The following is a 20,306-nucleotide window of genomic DNA, read 5'->3' on the forward strand; positions in this document are numbered from 1 at the left end:
TGATGACTTGGCTCATGAGTGCCTTTGTAGACTTGTCTCAAGAACTGGATCAAGCTTCCAAAAGAACAGTTCTAAAACTTATTTGGCTTTTTTTTTTAATGTATATTTTAGTTTATTGTTAGAAGTTTATTATTATTGCTGATGTTTTCATTTGTGCTTTGTTGTGATTATGGGTAACATGCAGTTTATCAGAGTCCATATTGAAATAATAGACAGATTAATAAAACAAAAATCTGTACAAATGCATCTGTTGCCTCCAACTACTTTTTCTGTTGCCAATACCCATAAAAAAGTTTTCAGTCACACTCCCTGGTTAAAATACCATCCACTTTGGGAAGCACTGCAGTATGAAGTTCTTGTAATCTATCAACACACCATCATCCTTCCCTAAATACCAGAATCCACAACTAAGCCCATCGAATAATTTCCCTTCCTCTTCTTTAACACCTGTAGATTTCATTTCATCTTCAATTTCGTTCATGAATTTATATTAACATGCAAATCCTACATTATAATCCTCCCAAAACACAAATTTCCCATTTCTGCTGTCCAGGCTATACACATTCACTCAAACTTCACTCTGAAAGGTTATGTCTATATATATGCTGACTCCACTCTTTCTATCACTTATCTCTCTCAATTGACAGTCCACATCCAACTGCCACCAAATCATAGCTGTCAGATCATGAAGCAATTCATCAAAATTAACCAATACTACACAACATCTATGGTACTTCAATGCAACCAATGGTTAGAGTTTGACCACTTTTGTGATAATTACCTCTGGAAGTACATGGGCTTCACTCCTGATCTATCAGAAACAGATAAGTGTTTATGACAGAAATCATCTTTTTAGGTATCCTTCCAAATGACATACAAAACCTTAATATTCCAAAGCCTACAAAGTGGTTCATTCATAGCTGCAGTTGTTTAACTGTTCTATAGTAACTGTAATAACTACCCAACAACAAACTGGAAGGTGTTTGCCAAGCACCACAACTCTAGCAAGACAGTTATTCAAATTGTAAAAGAAGCCTGCATACATCACACAGCCCTCAAACTCTCATAAACAGCAACCAATCCTGGTCCTTTGCCAAAAGAATTGCCACTGGCTTCATGAATCCTCTTCTCCTTCCATTTCTTAACAATGTCAGTCCTATATCCTCAGGAAGAAAGGCTCCACTCATTCTGCCCACTTCAAATTCAACACAATGGGTAAATTTTCTCCAAATCCAGTATGCACATGTTAATTATGAAAATACCCCTGGTTACTTCAGGCCAACTAAGCAATTGGCCCTGAAAACAACACTTCCATTACTTTCAAAAATTGCACCCAAGAGAACTAGGCCTTTTTTTTCACCAAACCCCTCAATATTTTCAATCTCTACGAGAATATACCCTGATTTGTGTCTCATTCTCAAGAAGAGCACTCCCTCTGATCCTGCCAACTATCATCCTATTGCACACACTTTCAATATGCCACAGTATCCAACAATACAGACTCTTACACAGATGATACTGCCCTACATTTCCGTCTAAGCTTCTCTAGCGAAGTACTACGCACATGCAATACCTCACACCAATTCAATATTAATAATATGAGTGTGGTCGATGCCAGTACTGCCTGACTGGCCCCTGGGCCAGTGGAAGGTAAAAAGCATCCACTACACTCTTGGAGTGGTTGGTGTTAGGAAGGGCATCCAGCAATAGAAAACCATGCCAAATCAGACTGGAGTCTGATGCAGCCTCCTGGCTTGCCAGTTCTCAGTTAAACCATCCAACCTATGCCAGCATGGAAAACAGACATCAAACGATGAAGAGGAGGGGGTGGGAGGGAGGGAGGGAGGAGGAGGAGGAGGAGGATCATTCAGCTAATTTTGTTTCTTTCAACAGCAAAAAAATGCAAGCATTACTCAAAACAAAGTTTACAAGACAGCTGCTGCTATGTACATAAACATCTTAGACCACATCCACAGTTAGGCTATTTGACTGACAAACATAAAGTTACTTACAGTCATGCACCAGCTTTGAACTCATAGGCATACTCTTTCATTCATGCTATTTTAACGATCTGTCTAAAGCTTGCATGCTTTCTGCAATATCTGTTCAGGTACTCTCGATTCATTTGTCTCTCTTCTCAACATTGATGTTGTGTTCAACCCACCTGCCCACACTATCTGCTATGCTCAGTCCTTTCTTCTTAAGCATTGAATCTTCTGAACTCCCTACTTGCCTTTCCTGCAGATTTCACATGCAAAATTTTAAGTGGAATGCTGAAAGCATCAATCTCATCAGTCTCAGCAGTCCCGCATATGTCACAGAAACTGTCTACATACCCAGTAAGTAAAAAGCAAAGATATAATATAAATATATATATATATATATATATATATATATATATATATATATATATATATATATATATATATATATTTGTATAATAACATATTTATATATACACATATTTGTATAATTACATACATACACTTACATATATATGTATATAATATAAAACACAAAGAAATATTTATAAACATACACATATGTATATATTATGCATATACTCACCCCTGTGCTAACAAGATACGAAGGATATGAAACGAACACCTCTATTTCTTTGACATGGGATTTCGGGAAATAGCCAAACTGTCCATCAACCTGTCGAGGAGAAGAGAGAATATAAAATGAATATAGGAAGTGTAAAACCCTCTTCTAATGCCTACGTTATTTCACTTCTCTTTCCCATCATGAGATTTGCATGTAAGAGACAACCATTGTATATTGCTGGTCATCATTCTCACTTCCCTGAGCTACATATTGCCATTCAACATTTCTCTCACCAGTCATCCATCTCTGCCACTCCTCATCATTCTCTCTACTTATTCACCTCAATCACAGGGATATTTCATTGTGTATATATATATATATATATATATATATATATGTATATATATATATATATATATATATATATATATATATATATATATGTATATATATATATATATATATATATATATATATATATATATACACATAAATATATATACATCATCATCATCATCATCATCGTTTAACGTCCGCTTTCCATGCTAGCATCGGTTGGACAATTTGACTGAGGACTGGTGAAACCGGATGGCAACACCAGTGCTAGAAAGGCGACGCTGGGCAGAGGTGCCATCACGATTTCAATTTCGCTTGCCCCTATAATTTTTCGCAAGCTGAGTTTCGTGTCCCAATGAAGGAGACGACATTGGCATGGGTGCCAGTTGTAGAATTTAACTCAATTTCGATTTCACTTGCCTCAACATATCTTCGCAAGTGGAGTTTAGTATCCAATTTAACTTGACTTCGATTTCACTTCCGTCAACTGGTCTCCGCAAGTGGAGTTTGGTGTCCAATGAGGGAAGGTACGCATAAGTGGACTGGCTGAGGCCTTAGATTTAGGTCTCACTTGGCTTGCCGGGTCCTCTCACGCACAGCATATTTCCAAAGGTCGCGGTCAAAAGTCATTGACACGGTGTCCAATGTTCGAAGGTCGTGCTTCACCACTTTGATAAATAGGAGGGGACTGGGGACTGAACCTTGGTGGACCCCTACCTCTACCCAGAATTCTTCACTGTACTCATTGCCAACCCTCACCTTACTGATAGCATCTCTGTACATGGCTCGCACAGCTTTCACTAAACATTCTTCTATCCCTAGTTTCTCCGTGACTTTCATTACCTGATCTAACAACTTGATACCTCTGTAATTATTTGTATCTAAAGCGTCACTTTTACCTTTGTAGCAGTTGACTATGGTGCTGCTACACCAGTCATTGGGTATGACTCCTTTGTGTATCACCTGGTTAACTATACGGGTGACTAGGCTATAGCTGACACTGCCAGATATTTTGAGCATCTCTGCAGTGATTCCTGAAGGGCCAGGGGCTTTCCCTGTCTTCATACTCTCTAATAGCTTTATCTACCATGGTATTGTCAACTCGAATCGCTGGTCCCTCTGTTGGGTCGACATTCGGAAGACTCTCTTTCTCCCATTCGTTCTCTTTATTGAGCAATATTTCATAGTGACGTCTCCAAACCTCTTTCTTTGCAGCCTCATTTAGAGCAAGCGTATCATCATCCATGCGAACACATTTCTCTCCGACGACATCACGATTCTCTCTCACACACTGTCTTGCAACACGAAATACCTCAAGACTTTTGTCCTCACGGCGCAGAACATTGCCAAACTTTTTCTTATCTGCTTCCCTTCTGGCTAAATAAACCTGTCGCTTAGCCTCCCTTCTGGCAGTCTGATACAATTCCCTGCTACCACCATTCTTCCAGTCCCTCCAAGCCTGTTTCTTTTACATATACATAAATATATATACATATACATAAATATATATACATAAATATATATACATATATATATACATATACATACATATATATATACATACATACATATACATACATATATATATACATACATACATATACATACATACATATACATATATATACATATATGTACATACATATATATATATATATACATATACATACATATACATATATATACATACATATATATATATACATATACATGCATATATATACATATATATATACAAACAAATATACACATACAAATATATACATACATGTACATACATATATATATATACATGCATATATATACACATGTACACACATATATATGCATATATATATATATATATATATATATATATATATATATACACACACAATATATATACATACATATATATACATATATATATATATACACATATATACATACATATATTCTCTCTTTTATTCTCTTTTACTTGTTTCAGTCATTTGACTGTGGCCATGCTGGAGCACCGCCTTTTAATCGAGCAAATCGACCCCAGGACTTATTCTTTGGAAGCCTAGTACTTATTCTATCGGTCTCTTTTTGCCGAATCGCTAAGTTACGGGGACGTAAACACACCAGCATCAGTTGTCAAGTGATGATGGGGGGGACAAACACAGACACACAAACACACATACATGTATATATATATATATATATATATATATATATATATATATATATATATACACACACATATATACGACAGGCTTCTTTCAGTTTCCGTCTACCAAATCCACTCACAAGGCTTTGGTCGGCCCGAGGCTGTAGTAGAAGACACTTGCCCAAGGTGCCACGCAGTAACATCCACCCCTAGGGGTCAGCCACACTTAAGTGGCAATATACTACACTTTATCGTGCAGTTACTGTTAATACTTCATTTAGAGAATTAACATTGCTTGTTTTCACCTTTTCGATATCAGTGAAGAATTTCACTGGAAAAGAAGATATAAGATTGCCAGGTTTTTGTCTCTCTCGCCAAGGTCAGCAGCTATCGGGCGCCGACGAAGGGAAATAACCCTGAAATCCGGATACGTTCGTGCTGCAGATCGAGGTGAGAGGGATAACTTCCCTTGACAAACAGGACACAGTCGTGTGTTGATAAGCCAGCTGGAGGAGATGTCCTCCTGGGGCTAAAAGCAACAGTAACATCCACCCCTAGGGGTCAGCCACACTTAAGTGGCAATATACTACACTATATATATATATATATATATATATATACTTTATTTAAAAGCAGGAGAAATATAACAATTATTATGAGCACTTCTCCTTGCAACCCTGTATAAAATTTATTGGTTTCCTAATAAGAAACCATTAATATTACATATATATATATATATATCATCATCATCATCATCATCGTTTAACGTCCGCTTTCCATGCTAGCATGGGTTGGACGATTTGACTGAGGACTGGTGAAACCGGATGGCAACACCAGGCTCCAATCTAAATTTGGCAGAGTTTCTACAGCTGGATGCCCTTCCTAACGCCTATCAGAGATACCAGGCGTTGCCCGTGTTACATGCAATTGAAGAATGAGACTTTTCTGTTATATTTTCTGTAAGGAACTGGAATACATATGATTCGAATTTCATGAAAATTGCACATGAGGGTTCTTTCCCTCTTTACGCACCCTAAAAAAATTCTAATCATGCAACATGTATCCCATACTATTGATCTTTATGCGCATATTCCAAAATTTCAGTCTTCTGGAACCTGTGAAAAGGATTTTGCTCCTGAAAAATGGAGCTCATGGAGCTCTAAAATGTAGGAATGAACGCCCCTATTGGGGGTGGGTGTGTTAATGTCAACCAGAGAAGTTGAATTGTTGGGAATGTTTTTAACTTGGGTCTTATGGTATGCTCGTATATATGAGAGTATAGTCTCACTTTAATAGTTTCAGTATGAAATTGAAAGTATTAAAGTGAAAGTATTTGAAATTACAGTAGCGACATGTTACTGTTTCACTTTTGACAGGTAATACTGAAATAGTGGAATAGTTTCAGTGTTAAAGTGAAAGTATCTGACATTACAGTAGAGTGATGTTATTGTTTCACTTTTGACACGTAATACGGAAATAGTGGAGGAGATATGATATTACTGTCGGCTCGAACTATGCAAGAAGTTAAAAGATTTTTTGGGCCTAAGATACTACATGAACCCTAAAAGGATTTTGCTCCTGAAAAATGGAGCTCATGGAGCTGAAAAATGTGGGAGTTAAGGCCCCTATTGGGGGGGGTGTATTAATGTCAACCAGAGAAGTTGAATTGTTGGGAATCTTTTTAACTTGTGTGTAATATGTATTGTCTGAATTTCTTTGAAATAGGAAATATATGTATGTTCCCTGAGTTTGTAAAAGAGAGCAAAGCTACAGGAAAGCAAAAGACGAATGATCATGATAATCAGTCAGCTACCCTAGCCTAGTTGTTACTACTCCCCAATGTAGGATTCTTCACTATACAGGTGACAGGCACAGCTGTAAGATGCATTACGGATCTATAGCAATTGGAAGAGCATGACCCAATTGAAATAACAACGTGTGACGCTTGGAGTAAAGGGAAATGAAAGTGTCGCTTCTGGAGTTTGCAAATGACCACTATACCGATAGGTAACTGGGCAGAAAATATTTACAATCAATAAATGTCTTAGAACAACCAGTCACTCATCTGGGAAGGCCTTGAAATCAATGTTATCAACTGGGGACTATGTGTGTGGCAGTGATAATAAAAAGACTCAAAGGAGGTCTGCAACGAAATAATTTTACTCAACACTTTGCAAGTGAATCAGTGGAGGCAAAGATGTGTCTCATTTACTTGACAATTTATGCACCACATTGCAGAAATCACAATGTAAGTATACCTGAAAGGATAGTCTTACACTGTTGTACCGTTGAATTACAAATAATGCTCATCTGTTATGGTCGGGTGACCCTATAGCTTCCAATGGTACAACTGTATTCGTCTTTGCTTCGGAAAAATGACTAAATTGTGGGTGTGAAGTCCCCATGAAGGGGTCTTTGTAACTTCTAAGAAGAAGAAATTTTAGAAACATTACTTTATTTGTGTGTAATATGTATAGTTAAAATTTCATCAACATCAAAAATATATGAATTTTCATGGGGGTTATGGCCGTTATGCATAGAATATAATTTCCGAATTTCATAAAGATCCATTCAGTACTTTTGATGTAGTTTTGGATAAGAAAACAAATGACTAATGTGTGTATTTGTGTGTATGTGTGTGTGTGATGGGTGTATATATGTATATATATCTGTATGCATTTATATATGTGTACGTATGTGCACATATTACATGTACATCTCTATATATACATCTACACATATGTATACATATACATGTATGCATATAGATCTATATCTATACATATACGTGTACATATACATCTATATGTATACATATACATCTCTCTCTCTCTTTCTCTCTCTCTTTTTCTCTCTCTTTCTCTCTGTCTCTCTCTCTCTATATATATATATATACATATATTTGCACCATTAAAGTGAAAGTATCCGTCATTGCAGTATCGAAATGTCATTGTTTCAGTTAGTGGAATAGTTTCATTTTTAAAGTGAAAATATTTGACATGAGTGTTTTTGTTTCACTTTTGACACGTAATACTTAAATAGTGGAGGAGATATTATGTTGCTGTGGGCTCGAACAATGCACGAAGTTAAAAAATTTTTTGACTAAAACACAACTGGGACCCTAAGTAAGGCATGTGTAAAATTTGAATGAAATTGGTTGTGTAGTTCTCGAGTTTTAGGGATTCACACAGACAGACAGACAGACAGACAGACAGACACACATTCTAATTTTTATATATATATATATACACACACACACACACATATATATGTGTGTCGCATGGATGATGCACTAAACGAGGCTGCAAAGAAAGAGGTTTGGAGATGCCACTACGAAAGATTGCTCAATACAGAGAATGAATGGTATCAAGTTGTTAGATCAGGTAATGAAAGTCACGGAGAGGGTCATAGCCCAACTAATTAGGGAGAGAGTGCATACTCAACAGAGTGTAAGTACCTTGAGAGAAAAGTTGAACCTTAGAAGCATCAGTTGTGGTGTGCAAGGGAGACGATTGCACTGGTATGGACATGTGGCAAGAATGGATGAGGATAGCTGTGTGAAAAAGTGCCACACCCTAGCGGTCGAGGAAACCCGTGGAAGAGGCAGGCCTAGGAAGACCTGGGATGAGGTGGTGAAGCACAACCTCCAAACATTAGGCATCACTGAGGCAATGACTTCTGACCGAGATCTTTGGAAATATGCTGTGCGTGAGAAGACCCAGCAAGCCAAGTGAGACCATAATCCAAGACCTTTGCCAGGGGTGTAGCCAGCCCACTTATGCATACCTTTCTTTCATTGGACACTAAACTCCGCTTGCAAAGACCTGTTGAGGCAAATGAAATTGAAATCGAACTAAATTCAACGACTGGCCCCCATGCCAACGTCTCCTTCATTGGACACTAAACTCGGCTTGCGAAGACCTGTTGGGACAAGTGAAAGCAAAACGGTGATGGCACCTGTACCAGTGGAGCGTGATTGTTGCCAGATCAGATGTCTGGCTTCCGTGCCAGTGGCATGTAAATAGCACTATTTGAGCGTAATTGTTACAAGCGTCGCCTTCCTGGCACTTGTGCCGGTGGTATGTGAAAAGACATTCGAGTGAGGTCATTGCCAGTGCCGTCGGACTGGCTCCTGCGCAGGTGGCACATAAAATACACCATTTTGAGCAGTTGCCAGTACTGCCTGACTGGCCTTCATGCTGGTGGCACGTAAAAGCACCCACTACAATCTCGGAGTGGTTGGCATTAGGAAGGGCATCCAGATATAGAAACTCTGCCAAATCAGATTGGAACCTGGCGTAGCCATCTGGTTTGCCAGTCCTCAGTCAAATCATCCAACCCATGCTAGCATGGAAAGCAGACATTAAATGATGATGATGATGTATATTTAGTGTCCAGAAAACCCAAAAGGCAGGTAAGTCTACGTAAGTGTCATGGAAGGACCGCTGTTAAATTCCTGGTTCAATAATAGTATGAGTGATGAGTTTATGTTGGGTCATGTGTGAGCATGTAAATGATAAATAAAATGAAATAACTAGGCCAAGGCAATGTGAAATTTCTGGGACATTTATAAAGAGTAAAAGGGGCCTTACAGCTGTTTTAGCGATAAAAATTATACCCCGTCATCAAAGAGGAGGTAAGAGAGTTAATAGAGTTCATCATATCAGAAATTATTGTGGAAAGGGAGTGATACAGATAGCATAAAGGGAAATATGAAAATAAAAATACATGTTGGATGTTATAGTTGTTCCTCCAAGGAAGATGCTGTATAGAATGGTGCATGAATTCCAACCAAATGGGATTAAAACATCCTGGCAGATATCTAGTAAGCACTCAGTATAAAGGAATAAGGTTAAATTTCCAGCAAGTGGCATGTGCTGCAGGTATTAAAGGTTTCTCATTGGCATTGTGCAATAAGATAGTTTTAAGACTTACTTCAGTAGAGAAAATGAAAGGGTCTCTGCTCTTTGTGATCATTATCATGACCAATCTTCTACCTCAGGCCGCTGATATTAATGCAGAAACAAACTCCTACTTCATTCCATTCTGAAGTCTGGAACCAGGCAACACTTGCTTTTTTTTTTTTTTTTCATTTGTTAATTCCAAATCATGCCCCAAGACATTTAACTCTGCTTGGTTTGACAGATATGGATACCTGTCTTTCCCAACAACTTGTGGACTATGCTTTGTTTCATACCACTAACTAAATCTTCAGAAGACTCATTATCTGTGATCTTTGTTGGTGGAACTGGCAGTAGGTTTACTTTGTCATGTGGTACTGGATTTAAGAGTGGTTGACAATGTGGCTAGTTGATCTTTTATTTTTCTATGTGGAGCCAGTCATCTTAATCATGCAAAAATGTTACAGAGATTTGTGGGCCTACACCAAATCATTGGTCCTGTGAAAGCTATAGCTTTTTTTCTTTCTTTTTACCATTTCGCTAAGCTGTTAAGTAAATGTTCAGTAAATGTGTGGTAACCCCCTTCTCCCCTACCTTACAATCAAAATAGTACTTGTAAGCATCTTTTATCTTTGATGTTATCATTATTTCTTTGCTGTTGTATGGATGTATATTATCCACAGACATAGCTGAAATTTGGGAGATTTACACAAGCACAGCTATGTGATGTCATTCTTAATTATCATACTGTAAAAAGTAATTTAGGATATGTTACATGATATATCTGTTCTGTCACCCCCAAAAAAGCAAGACTGTATTAATCTTAATGTATGCACAAAATAACAAGAATTTAGTTTTACAAAATCTGGACATGAGAAACCTTCTAAATATATGTGTGAAATCACTTTACCATGATTACCTAGAAACACCTATTATTTTCCTTGTGACAAGATTTCTGTAGCTTAGATTTCTGTTGCTGAGTAGATAGGATATTGGATTCATGATTATTAGATCATTATTTCTATTCTTGGACAGGATGGCACAGTGGGTCCTTGAACATGATACTTCATTTCATGTTGCTCCAGTACACTCGACTGAAAATGAATACCAGTGGTTACTCTATAACAAACTGGTGTCCTGTTCAAGGGGTCAGTTTTGTATTTTCAGCTGAAATGCTTTGAAAATCTATATAAGCTTCTCATGAGCTTGTAGGTTTGAGGTAGAGTGTAATATATTAAATGCTCACATTGTTTCATAATGATGCATTAAAGACCTGAATTTTGTTGCTGGTGGATGAGGTATTTACATTAGTCATCATGCATATTAATCAATGTCAACTAAGTACAGTAAAATTTTGCTCATATATTGCTGTTTGCAACTAATCAGAAAAGAAAATTGACTTTTTTCTTTTATCCTCACAGAGATAGGTACTATGTACAATATCAACATAATTTATGTTCCAGGAAATTTCAAACACTGGATTAAGTATGTAGTTAATTGAGGATAGCCTCTCAAACTTGATATTGGCAAGGCAAGAGACTACAAACACCAATGTAGCAAAGTACAGAAAGTCAACACTTATTTGTACTAAATGTTGTAAATGTCATGGTGAAGAAAATCAAGCTCCAAGAATATTCGGAAAGCATAATTCAATTTTTCGTACAAAAATAATTTATTATTTTACAATTTTTAAAAGAACACTGAACCAAATGTGTACAAAGGAACATGTTGCTGTTGTGAATGTTAATTTACGTTAATTAATTTAAAACATTTGCTGAGGCATATATGTAGCAAGACAAAAATTAATTTAACATCATTTACTGCTGAGGACATGCGTAAGCTCGCAAGGAATGAAGCCAGTAATCTCCGATGAATGAGTAATGTCAGTGTGCACACCCAACAGAGTGTAAGTATTTTGAGAGAAAAGTTGAACCTAAGAAGCATCAGTTGTGGTGTGCAAGAGAGACAATTGCGCTGGTATGGACATTTGGCGAGAATGGATGAGGATAGCTGTGTGAAAAAGTGCCACACCCTAGCGGTTGAAGGAACCCGTGGAAGAGGCAGGCCCAGGATGAGGTGGTGAAGCACGACCTCCGAACATTAGGCCTCACCCAGGCAATGACTTGTGACCGAGACCTTTGGAAATATGCTGTGCGTGACAAGACCCGGCAAGCCAAGTGAGACCAAAATCCAAGGCCTCTGCCAGGGATGTAGCCAGCCCACTTACGCATAACATTCCTTCATTGGACACTAAACTCCGCTTGCGAAGAACTGTTGAGGCAAGTGAAATCGAAATCAAACTAAATTTGTAGACTGGCACCCATGCCAACGTCTCTTCATTGAACACTAAACTCAGCTTGCGAAGACCTATTGGGGCAAGCGAAAGTGAAATCGTGATGGCACCTGTACCAGTAGATCACTAAGATCACTGTCCGAGCGTGATTGTTGCCAGAGCACCAGCTGTCTGGCTTCCATGCCGGTGGCACGTAAATAGCACCATTTGGGCGTGATTGTTGCCAACATCACCTTTCTGGCACTTGTGCCAGTGGCACGTGAAAAGACATTCGAGCGAGATTGTTGCCAGTGCCCCTGGACTGGCTCCTGTGCGGGTGGCACGTAAAATACACCATTTCGAGCATGGCCGTTGCCAGTACCTCCTGACTGGCCTTCGTGCCAGATGGCACGTAAAAGCACCCACTACACTCTGGTTGGCATTAGGAAGGGCATCCAGCTGTAGAAACTCTGCCAAATCAGATTGGAGCCTGGTGTAGCCATCTGGTTCACCAGTCCTCAGTCAAATCGTCCAACCTATGCTAGCATGGAAAGCGGACGTTAAACAATGATGATGATGATGAATCAGACACCAGTAAATGTATGTAGAGCACAAATCCTAAGAAAATTCTCATGTATGGCAGGTAAATCCAACAATCCTTTTGCAGAATTTTAAGATATTCAGAGTGTTAACAAAAATCAATAATATATACGAAGAAAATTATACCTTTATTTTACATCATACCTTAAAAATCCAACAATTGTTTTAGTTGCCTTAACATATACATGCATATATTCATATACACACACACACACATATATATATATATATATATATATATATATATATATATATATATATATATATATATATATATACATATTGTTAAAATTAATAATAATATGTACAAAAATTTATCACAAAAACTCAACTTCCTTGATGTGACATAATGTATATGTTTCTATTAAGCATTACGTAGAATTATTATCTGTAGCTTTATTGTTCAGTTATCCATTAAGCATAACACAGCATTTTTGTCTGCAGTTTTTGTTCTTTAGATATCCAGTGACATCATCAATTTTATTAGATAAATATACTCGTTTTCTATGTTAGGTTTTTTTTTTATATAGATTTCAACTTGTCAAACGATATGGAATTAGTATGGAATTTTTTATACTTTATTTTTATAAACTAAATTAGTTATTCAATGATGTCACTCTTGGTTGAATGAATGAATGTCTAAATTTAAACTTGGTTTCGTGTTTCTTTTTGTTAGTGGTTTTTAACAGCTAAACTTTTTTCAGATGTTCAGTCAGAATTTCACCAATTTGGATTACCCTGATAATGTTGTGTTGACATAAATTTTCATATTATTATTAATTTTAATATTATGTATATATATATATATATATATATATATATATATATATATATATATATATATATATACATACATATAGATAGACAGATTGACAGACAGATAGATATATGAATATTTATGTGTATGTTAATGCAATTGTAAGAATCACTGGATTTTTAAGGCGTGATCTAAAATAAAGATATGATTTTCTTCATACATATTATTATTATTATTATTATTATTTATATATATATATATATATATATATATATATATATATGTATATACATATATATATATATATAAAAATTGTAAATCCAAAAAATAACAGCAAAAATACAAAGGATTCTGCGGTACACGTGTTTCAAGCTTTATATCAGTGTATAATTTACAATACAAAAGCTATCTTCAGCCGCAAAAGTATTTCTCTCCCAGGAAATTACATCACATCGGCGTTAAAGGACACTGCAATAAGAAATAACACTGTGTGTATGTGTATGTATGTGGATATATATATGTATGTATACTGTCTATACTGCTTATAAATTGTGTTTTTTTTTTAAATTTTTATTTTATTTTCATTTTTATTTTTTTATATTTTTTTATATATTTTTTATATATATACTTCACTTTATACTTTTACATTTATTTTATACTCTTTTACTTCCGGTTTCATTATGTTTTAATTTTTTAATTGTTAATTTCTTTGTATTTCTTATTTTTTATCGGTTATATTTTGACTCGTTTATCATTATCTTTTATATTTTATTATTTTTTTCATACTTAATTTTTTCATTTTTTCATTTTTTACGTTTTATCTCTTATTTTTATTAGTTTTATCATTTTTTACTATTTTTTAGTTCTTATTTTATTGTTTATTTCTTAGTTATTACATTATTAATGTGGGTGCTAATATTTCCTTTCACTAGTATACTATATTACTCTGTATTTTGAATTTTATTTTTTGAACTTTAACGTCCAACCCTTATAACTTTTTTCGCTTTTCTTTTTGACATGTTTATTGATTAATTCTTTAAGGTCTTCTATATTATAATTACCCTTTCCACTTCCTTCACCCTTCTTCATCTAGATAAGTTGTAATTCGCTTAGGTTGACCACTGACCACTCACCACAAGAATATCATGTTTCATGTTCCAAGTCTATTCTGGCATGACACTTCTTATTTACGACCCACCACTGAGATAGGCAGACACAGCTCATACATATCTATCCCTTACCACCTTTAAGATCTCTGTATCTATTCTATTTATCACTTTATCTTCTTCTACATTCAGATTTTTCCTCACCACCCTTCACCAACCCATCTAAATAGCTTAGATGTAGCTTACTTGACTATCCAGACTTTCTCTTATTACTTCTTAGATTACCCGCCCCACCGATTTGACTCCCTTTATTTTTTATTTTATTTTAAGTTTTATTTTAAGTTTATTTTTATTTTTTTACATGAATATCTGTGTATTTCTTTTTCTTTTTCTTTTCTTTTCTGCTCAGGATTTTATATTCCCATTTTATTTTATATTGTTATTACGTTTTGTCATTTATTGTATTGTTCTTAACCACCAACTTAACACTACACACTGAATCCTGGCAAAGTATGGACGGTTTTCGGTTTTCGGAGGGCCAAAGAAATTATGTGTAAATTGAGAATTATACGAGGTATAGTATTATACAAAATACCGAAAGGATCTTCACCTCTTATATCACACCTTTCTTCCTCCTTTAACGCCGATGTGATGTAATTTCCTGGGAGAGAAATACTTTTGCGGCTGAAGATAGCTTTATATTGTAAATTATACACTGATATAAAGCTTGAAACAGGTGTACCGCAGAATCCTTTGTATTTTTGCTGTTATTTTTTGGGATTTAAAATTTATTCTTTCACCTCAACCACGAGTTGGCATACACAGGTGCTTACAATTGTCAAGTATTACCTCTAAATTTTACTTTACCTATATATATATATATATATATATATATATATATATATATACACACACACACACACACACACACACACACACACACACACACATATTCTTTACAGTAAAAAATAAATTACACTATATATATATATATATATATATATATATATATATATATATATATAGAGAGAGAGAGATATTATGTACAGTTCAAATTTACAGAAAACAAAAAACAAAGACAGCTATAGGAACAACAAGTAGATGTGTTAGTTTAACACTCAGGAAGAATTGAAAAGTGTTTAATGTTTTGAGTTTATGCTCTTTGACAGGAAGAATTAAGAGGAAAAAAAAGGAGAGATAATGAAAAAAAATGGAGAGAAAAATGTGTAGAGATTAATGATTCGACACCATGAAAATTATTATTATGTACACATATACACACATACAAATATATATACATACCTCACCACCCCAAAGGTAGGGGATGCGCCCACCTCCTTTACTCTTCACTTCAACAACCTGGTTCTTATTCAATGACAGAAACTGGATGTTCTCGGACTGGTACACCTGGATGGTTATTGCACGGGAGATTGTTTCTAGACAAATCAAAGGAACAGAGAGAATGAACAGAAATAGGGATGGATGGGACATATGAGTCAAAAAGTGAGGTAGATGAAAAGTGAAAAAGAAAAAGAGAACGCGAGATGGAGTGAGAGTGGGTAATTTAAAAATATACTTTATGGTTCCTTATAATTATAATAGCAATTTCTATCATGATCAACATAATAATAATAATCAAAATAATCCTTTCTACAACGGAAGATCATGCCAGAAATAGATTCTTTTAAACTGCCTACTGACTCACTAGGATTAGTGGATAGTTTCCACTGTCAAAGTGAAAAATGGTTGTACAGTTGCTAAGGTAAGAACTGGTTGGAAAATGTTCAGAGTGTTATTATCATCTACCTCAAATTGAAAGGCAGATTGTACGATGCTCGTGTTCAAATTTTTCTGTGCTACCTCTTATCTCATCCTTTATATATATATATATATATGCAAGCATGGAAGGCAAACATTAAATGATGATAATGATGCATAGATATGTATATACATGTATATACGTGTGTGTGTGTGTGTGTGTGTGTGTGTGTGTGTGTGTGTGTGTGTGTGTGCGTGCGTGCGTGCGTGCGTGCGCGCGCGCGCGTGCGTGCGTGTGTGTGTGTGTGCATACATACATATATTTTGACCTGAAGATTAGCTATACTTTTGAATAGAATTGATTTTCGGGAGTTTTAATCGATTTTAATTTCTTTCTAATTGAAAATTGGTTATGAAACACGTGTAGTCATTTTATTATCTTGATCTTATGATATTTACTTTGTATTATATTATACTTATTTATTGTGCTTTTTAATTATTAATTTTTTTCTATATGTGACAGTGGACTTTCATCGATTAGTTCCCTAAAACTATATTTATATATATAGCCTTGGCTATGTCAAGATGGATTTTTTATGCATTCTTCTTCCCACTTGGATTTTAAATGTTGCCACAATTATAATATGTCTATTCTACTGTAATTTTCTACATTTTTGTGCAGCTGAAGATTGCTCTACATATTGCATTTAATGTAATGCTCGCATTACTTAAATAAATGGAGTAGCATGAAATGTGCGTACTACAGTCATCTTTAAAATCCGTGTTGCTTTTTTTGATTTATATATATATATATAGTTGAACTTTCGTACTATTTATCTTGAACATTTTTTATTGGCCTCAGTGAATGAACTATTGTGCTACGTCTCCCTATGTATTATTTTTTTTCTCTATATTTTTTCTATATATATATTTTTTTTTTTTTTATTCTACTGTATTTGTACCGGTCTCTAATATTTTTAATCAACTTTTAATCACAGTTTATTTATTTATTTATATTATTCTATTGTATTTTTAATCGATTTTTATTCTTATGTATAAAAATTTTGACTTCCCTTTACTAATTTGGTTTTGTGGTCTATGTTGTACTTCTTATATGTGGTCATTGGTGGGCTACGGCTTTTTGAGTCGATGACCTAACGGTTTTATTCTGCAATTAACTTTATACCTATGTCTCAACTAGTTTGAGCACTTCTTTTACAGCCTTGTATAAATTCTTGGTTTTCTAATACAAAACTGTTAATACTGAATAATTATATATATATATATATATATATATATATATATATATATATATATATATACATATATATCTATAGATATATGTGTATCTAGATATATATCTATATACACACACACACACACACACACACGTGTGTAAATATATATATACATACATATATATACATATATACATACATATATACATACATATATATACATACATATATACATACATACATATATATATATATATATATATATAAATAAATACATATGTAATCTATACATATGTACCTATATATCAATGCATATGCATATATATATATATATATATATTTCTATGAAATCAAAATAAGCAACAAGGATATCCAGAGTTAATGCAGTACAATCGTTTCATGCGATTCCATTTATTTAAGCAATGTGAACATTACATCAAATATAAAATGCAGAGCAATCCTCAACTGCACAAAGATATAGAAATTTACTGAAATTTCATTTCAACAGAAGGACATATTTTTATAACTACATTTAAACTCTCCAAGTAGAAAGGAAAAATACAAAAAAACATTTTGACTTAGCCAGACCATACAGGTTAGTAAATAATTCTAAGCAGATTTTTTAACTGTCACTGATTTTATTTGTTTTTTGTTTCTGATTTATGGACTATCCTATCAGACCTAGTGATTCAAAGCTTTGTAGGGAAAGGGGTAAACAGTATAGACAGTAAACATGGATGATATAGTTAGAAAATTTCTTGGGGTTTAGTGACAAACTACTATGGAGGGGAGGTCTCTACTAGCAGACCAGTTTATAATGGAGCAGGGGAAGTTTTAACATAAGGCACCTAGGTCAAAAGTGTATAAAATAAGGTTGCTATATTGTGTACAGATATAGCAAATGGCTATTCATAGTTTTCATTAATTAGAATAATGTATCAGTATTGTTTTACATATGCTAAGTTTGAAATACTTGAGATACCAATATTTCCTTAATTAATATGTGAATAAATAAAAGCTAATTAAAAATTAATAATGAAATAAAAAGAAATAGTGAATAGTAATGTAAATAATCAATTAATGCAGTATGCAAAAACCATGAAGTGGTATTAATTTAAAATGCTATGGTGAAGTACATTTAGACTTATTTACACTAATATAAAGAATCATAGATAAGATGTGAAATTAAAATTTTTTTTGTATATATTGGACTAAAATTTTAAAATTAAACTTATATATCTAATATCATTTAAAGGACACATAAGAGATAACATTTATTATATAACTAATGTAAAGAATTGATACATAGGAGTTACATGGTTTATAATGATGGACTCATTAAGGTTTAAGAAACTGATAAAAAGAATGGTTGGAATTAACATAGAATATAATGGTGAACTAAACAACTAATAGAGAACATGATAATTATGTACTAATTCAATTAGATCACACTATCTTAAATTATCAGGAACTGGTATTAACTAACATAGGCTAAGTACAAAATAATAATGGAACAAGGATTAGATTTATTTAAGTCACCCATAAATAACAATGATAATACGACAACAACAATGGAATAACATGAATCCTTTAGGGCCAGGCATCAAATAAAATTTTTAAAGGTTTAAAAACTATTAAAAAAATATCAAGAAATTTCAAAACATCTTATTCATTAAAATTAAGTAAGATACACACTAAACAAACAGCAATAGCAAATGTGATATGGAAAAATTTAAGTAAAAGCATATACCATCCATGGATAAAGTTGAAATTTTAGTTTTCACAGGAAGATTATACATTAAGGTGAGAGATCAAAAATTTCAATTTAAATATGTGATTTAGTAATCACAATAAATAATAAGAGTTAAAGAAAATATTTGATATATCCATTATCTAAAGTCGAAAATATTCAAATTTACTTGATAAGCTTATCTCTATAGTAACTACAATCCAATCTAGACTAAGGGAAAGTTAATTTTATAGCCTGTATATTATAAGGATAGATTTATGGGGGTGCCAAAACATAGGCATGTCTGGAGGTAATAATACATATATATACCTATATACATCATCATCATCGTCGTTTAACATCCGCTTTCCATGCTAGCATGGGTTGGACGATTTGACTGAGGACTGGTGAAACCGGATGGCAACACCAGCCTCCAATCTGATTTGGCAGAGTTTCTACAGCTGGATGCCCTTCCTAACGCCAACCACTCAGAGAGTGTAGTGGGTGCTTTTACATGTCACTCGCACGAATGCCAGTCAGGCGGTACTGGCAACGGCCACGCTCAAGATGGTGTATTTCATGTGCCACCCGCACAAGAGCCAGTCCAGGGGCACTGGCAACAATCTCTCGAAAATCCTACGAAGGCCAGTCAGGCGGTACTGGCAATGGCCACGCTCGAAAATCCTTAGACATGCCGTGGGCACAAGTGCCAGAAAGGCGATGCTGGGCACAGGTGCCATCACAATTTCGCTTTCGCTTGCCCCAATAAGTCTTTGGAAACTGAGTTTCGTGTCCAATGAAGGAGACGATGTTGGCATGGGTGCCAGTCGTCGAATCTAACTCGATTTCGATTTCACTTGTCTCAACAGGTCTTCGCAAGTTGAGTTTAGTGTCCAATTTAACTCGATTTCGATATATATACATATACATAATA

General features: G+C 34.7%; 1 protein-coding gene across 2 annotated transcripts in view; it reads right to left on the reverse strand.

Annotated features, from left to right (window-relative positions):
- Positions 1 to 20,306, reverse strand: part of LOC106880786 (uncharacterized) — a 148,024-nt gene that overhangs the window by 107,227 nt on the left and 20,491 nt on the right. Inside the window, exons 2-3 of one of the 2 annotated variants that reach the window (XM_089364997.1) lie at positions 15,950 to 16,083; positions 2,569 to 2,658 (exon numbers count right to left, since the gene is read on the reverse strand). In XM_089364997.1, the coding sequence (XP_089221123.1) occupies positions 2,569 to 2,658; positions 15,950 to 16,083 (224 nt within the window). The remainder of the gene's footprint in view (positions 1 to 2,568; positions 2,659 to 15,949; positions 16,084 to 20,306) is intronic. The other variant, XM_089364998.1, reaches the window with a different exon arrangement.

The sequence above is a fragment of the Octopus bimaculoides genome, chromosome Z, assembly GCF_046866305.1.
Source record: "Octopus bimaculoides isolate indiv1 chromosome Z, ASM4686630v1, whole genome shotgun sequence".
In the NCBI taxonomy this organism is placed as follows: Eukaryota; Metazoa; Mollusca; class Cephalopoda; order Octopoda; family Octopodidae; genus Octopus; species Octopus bimaculoides.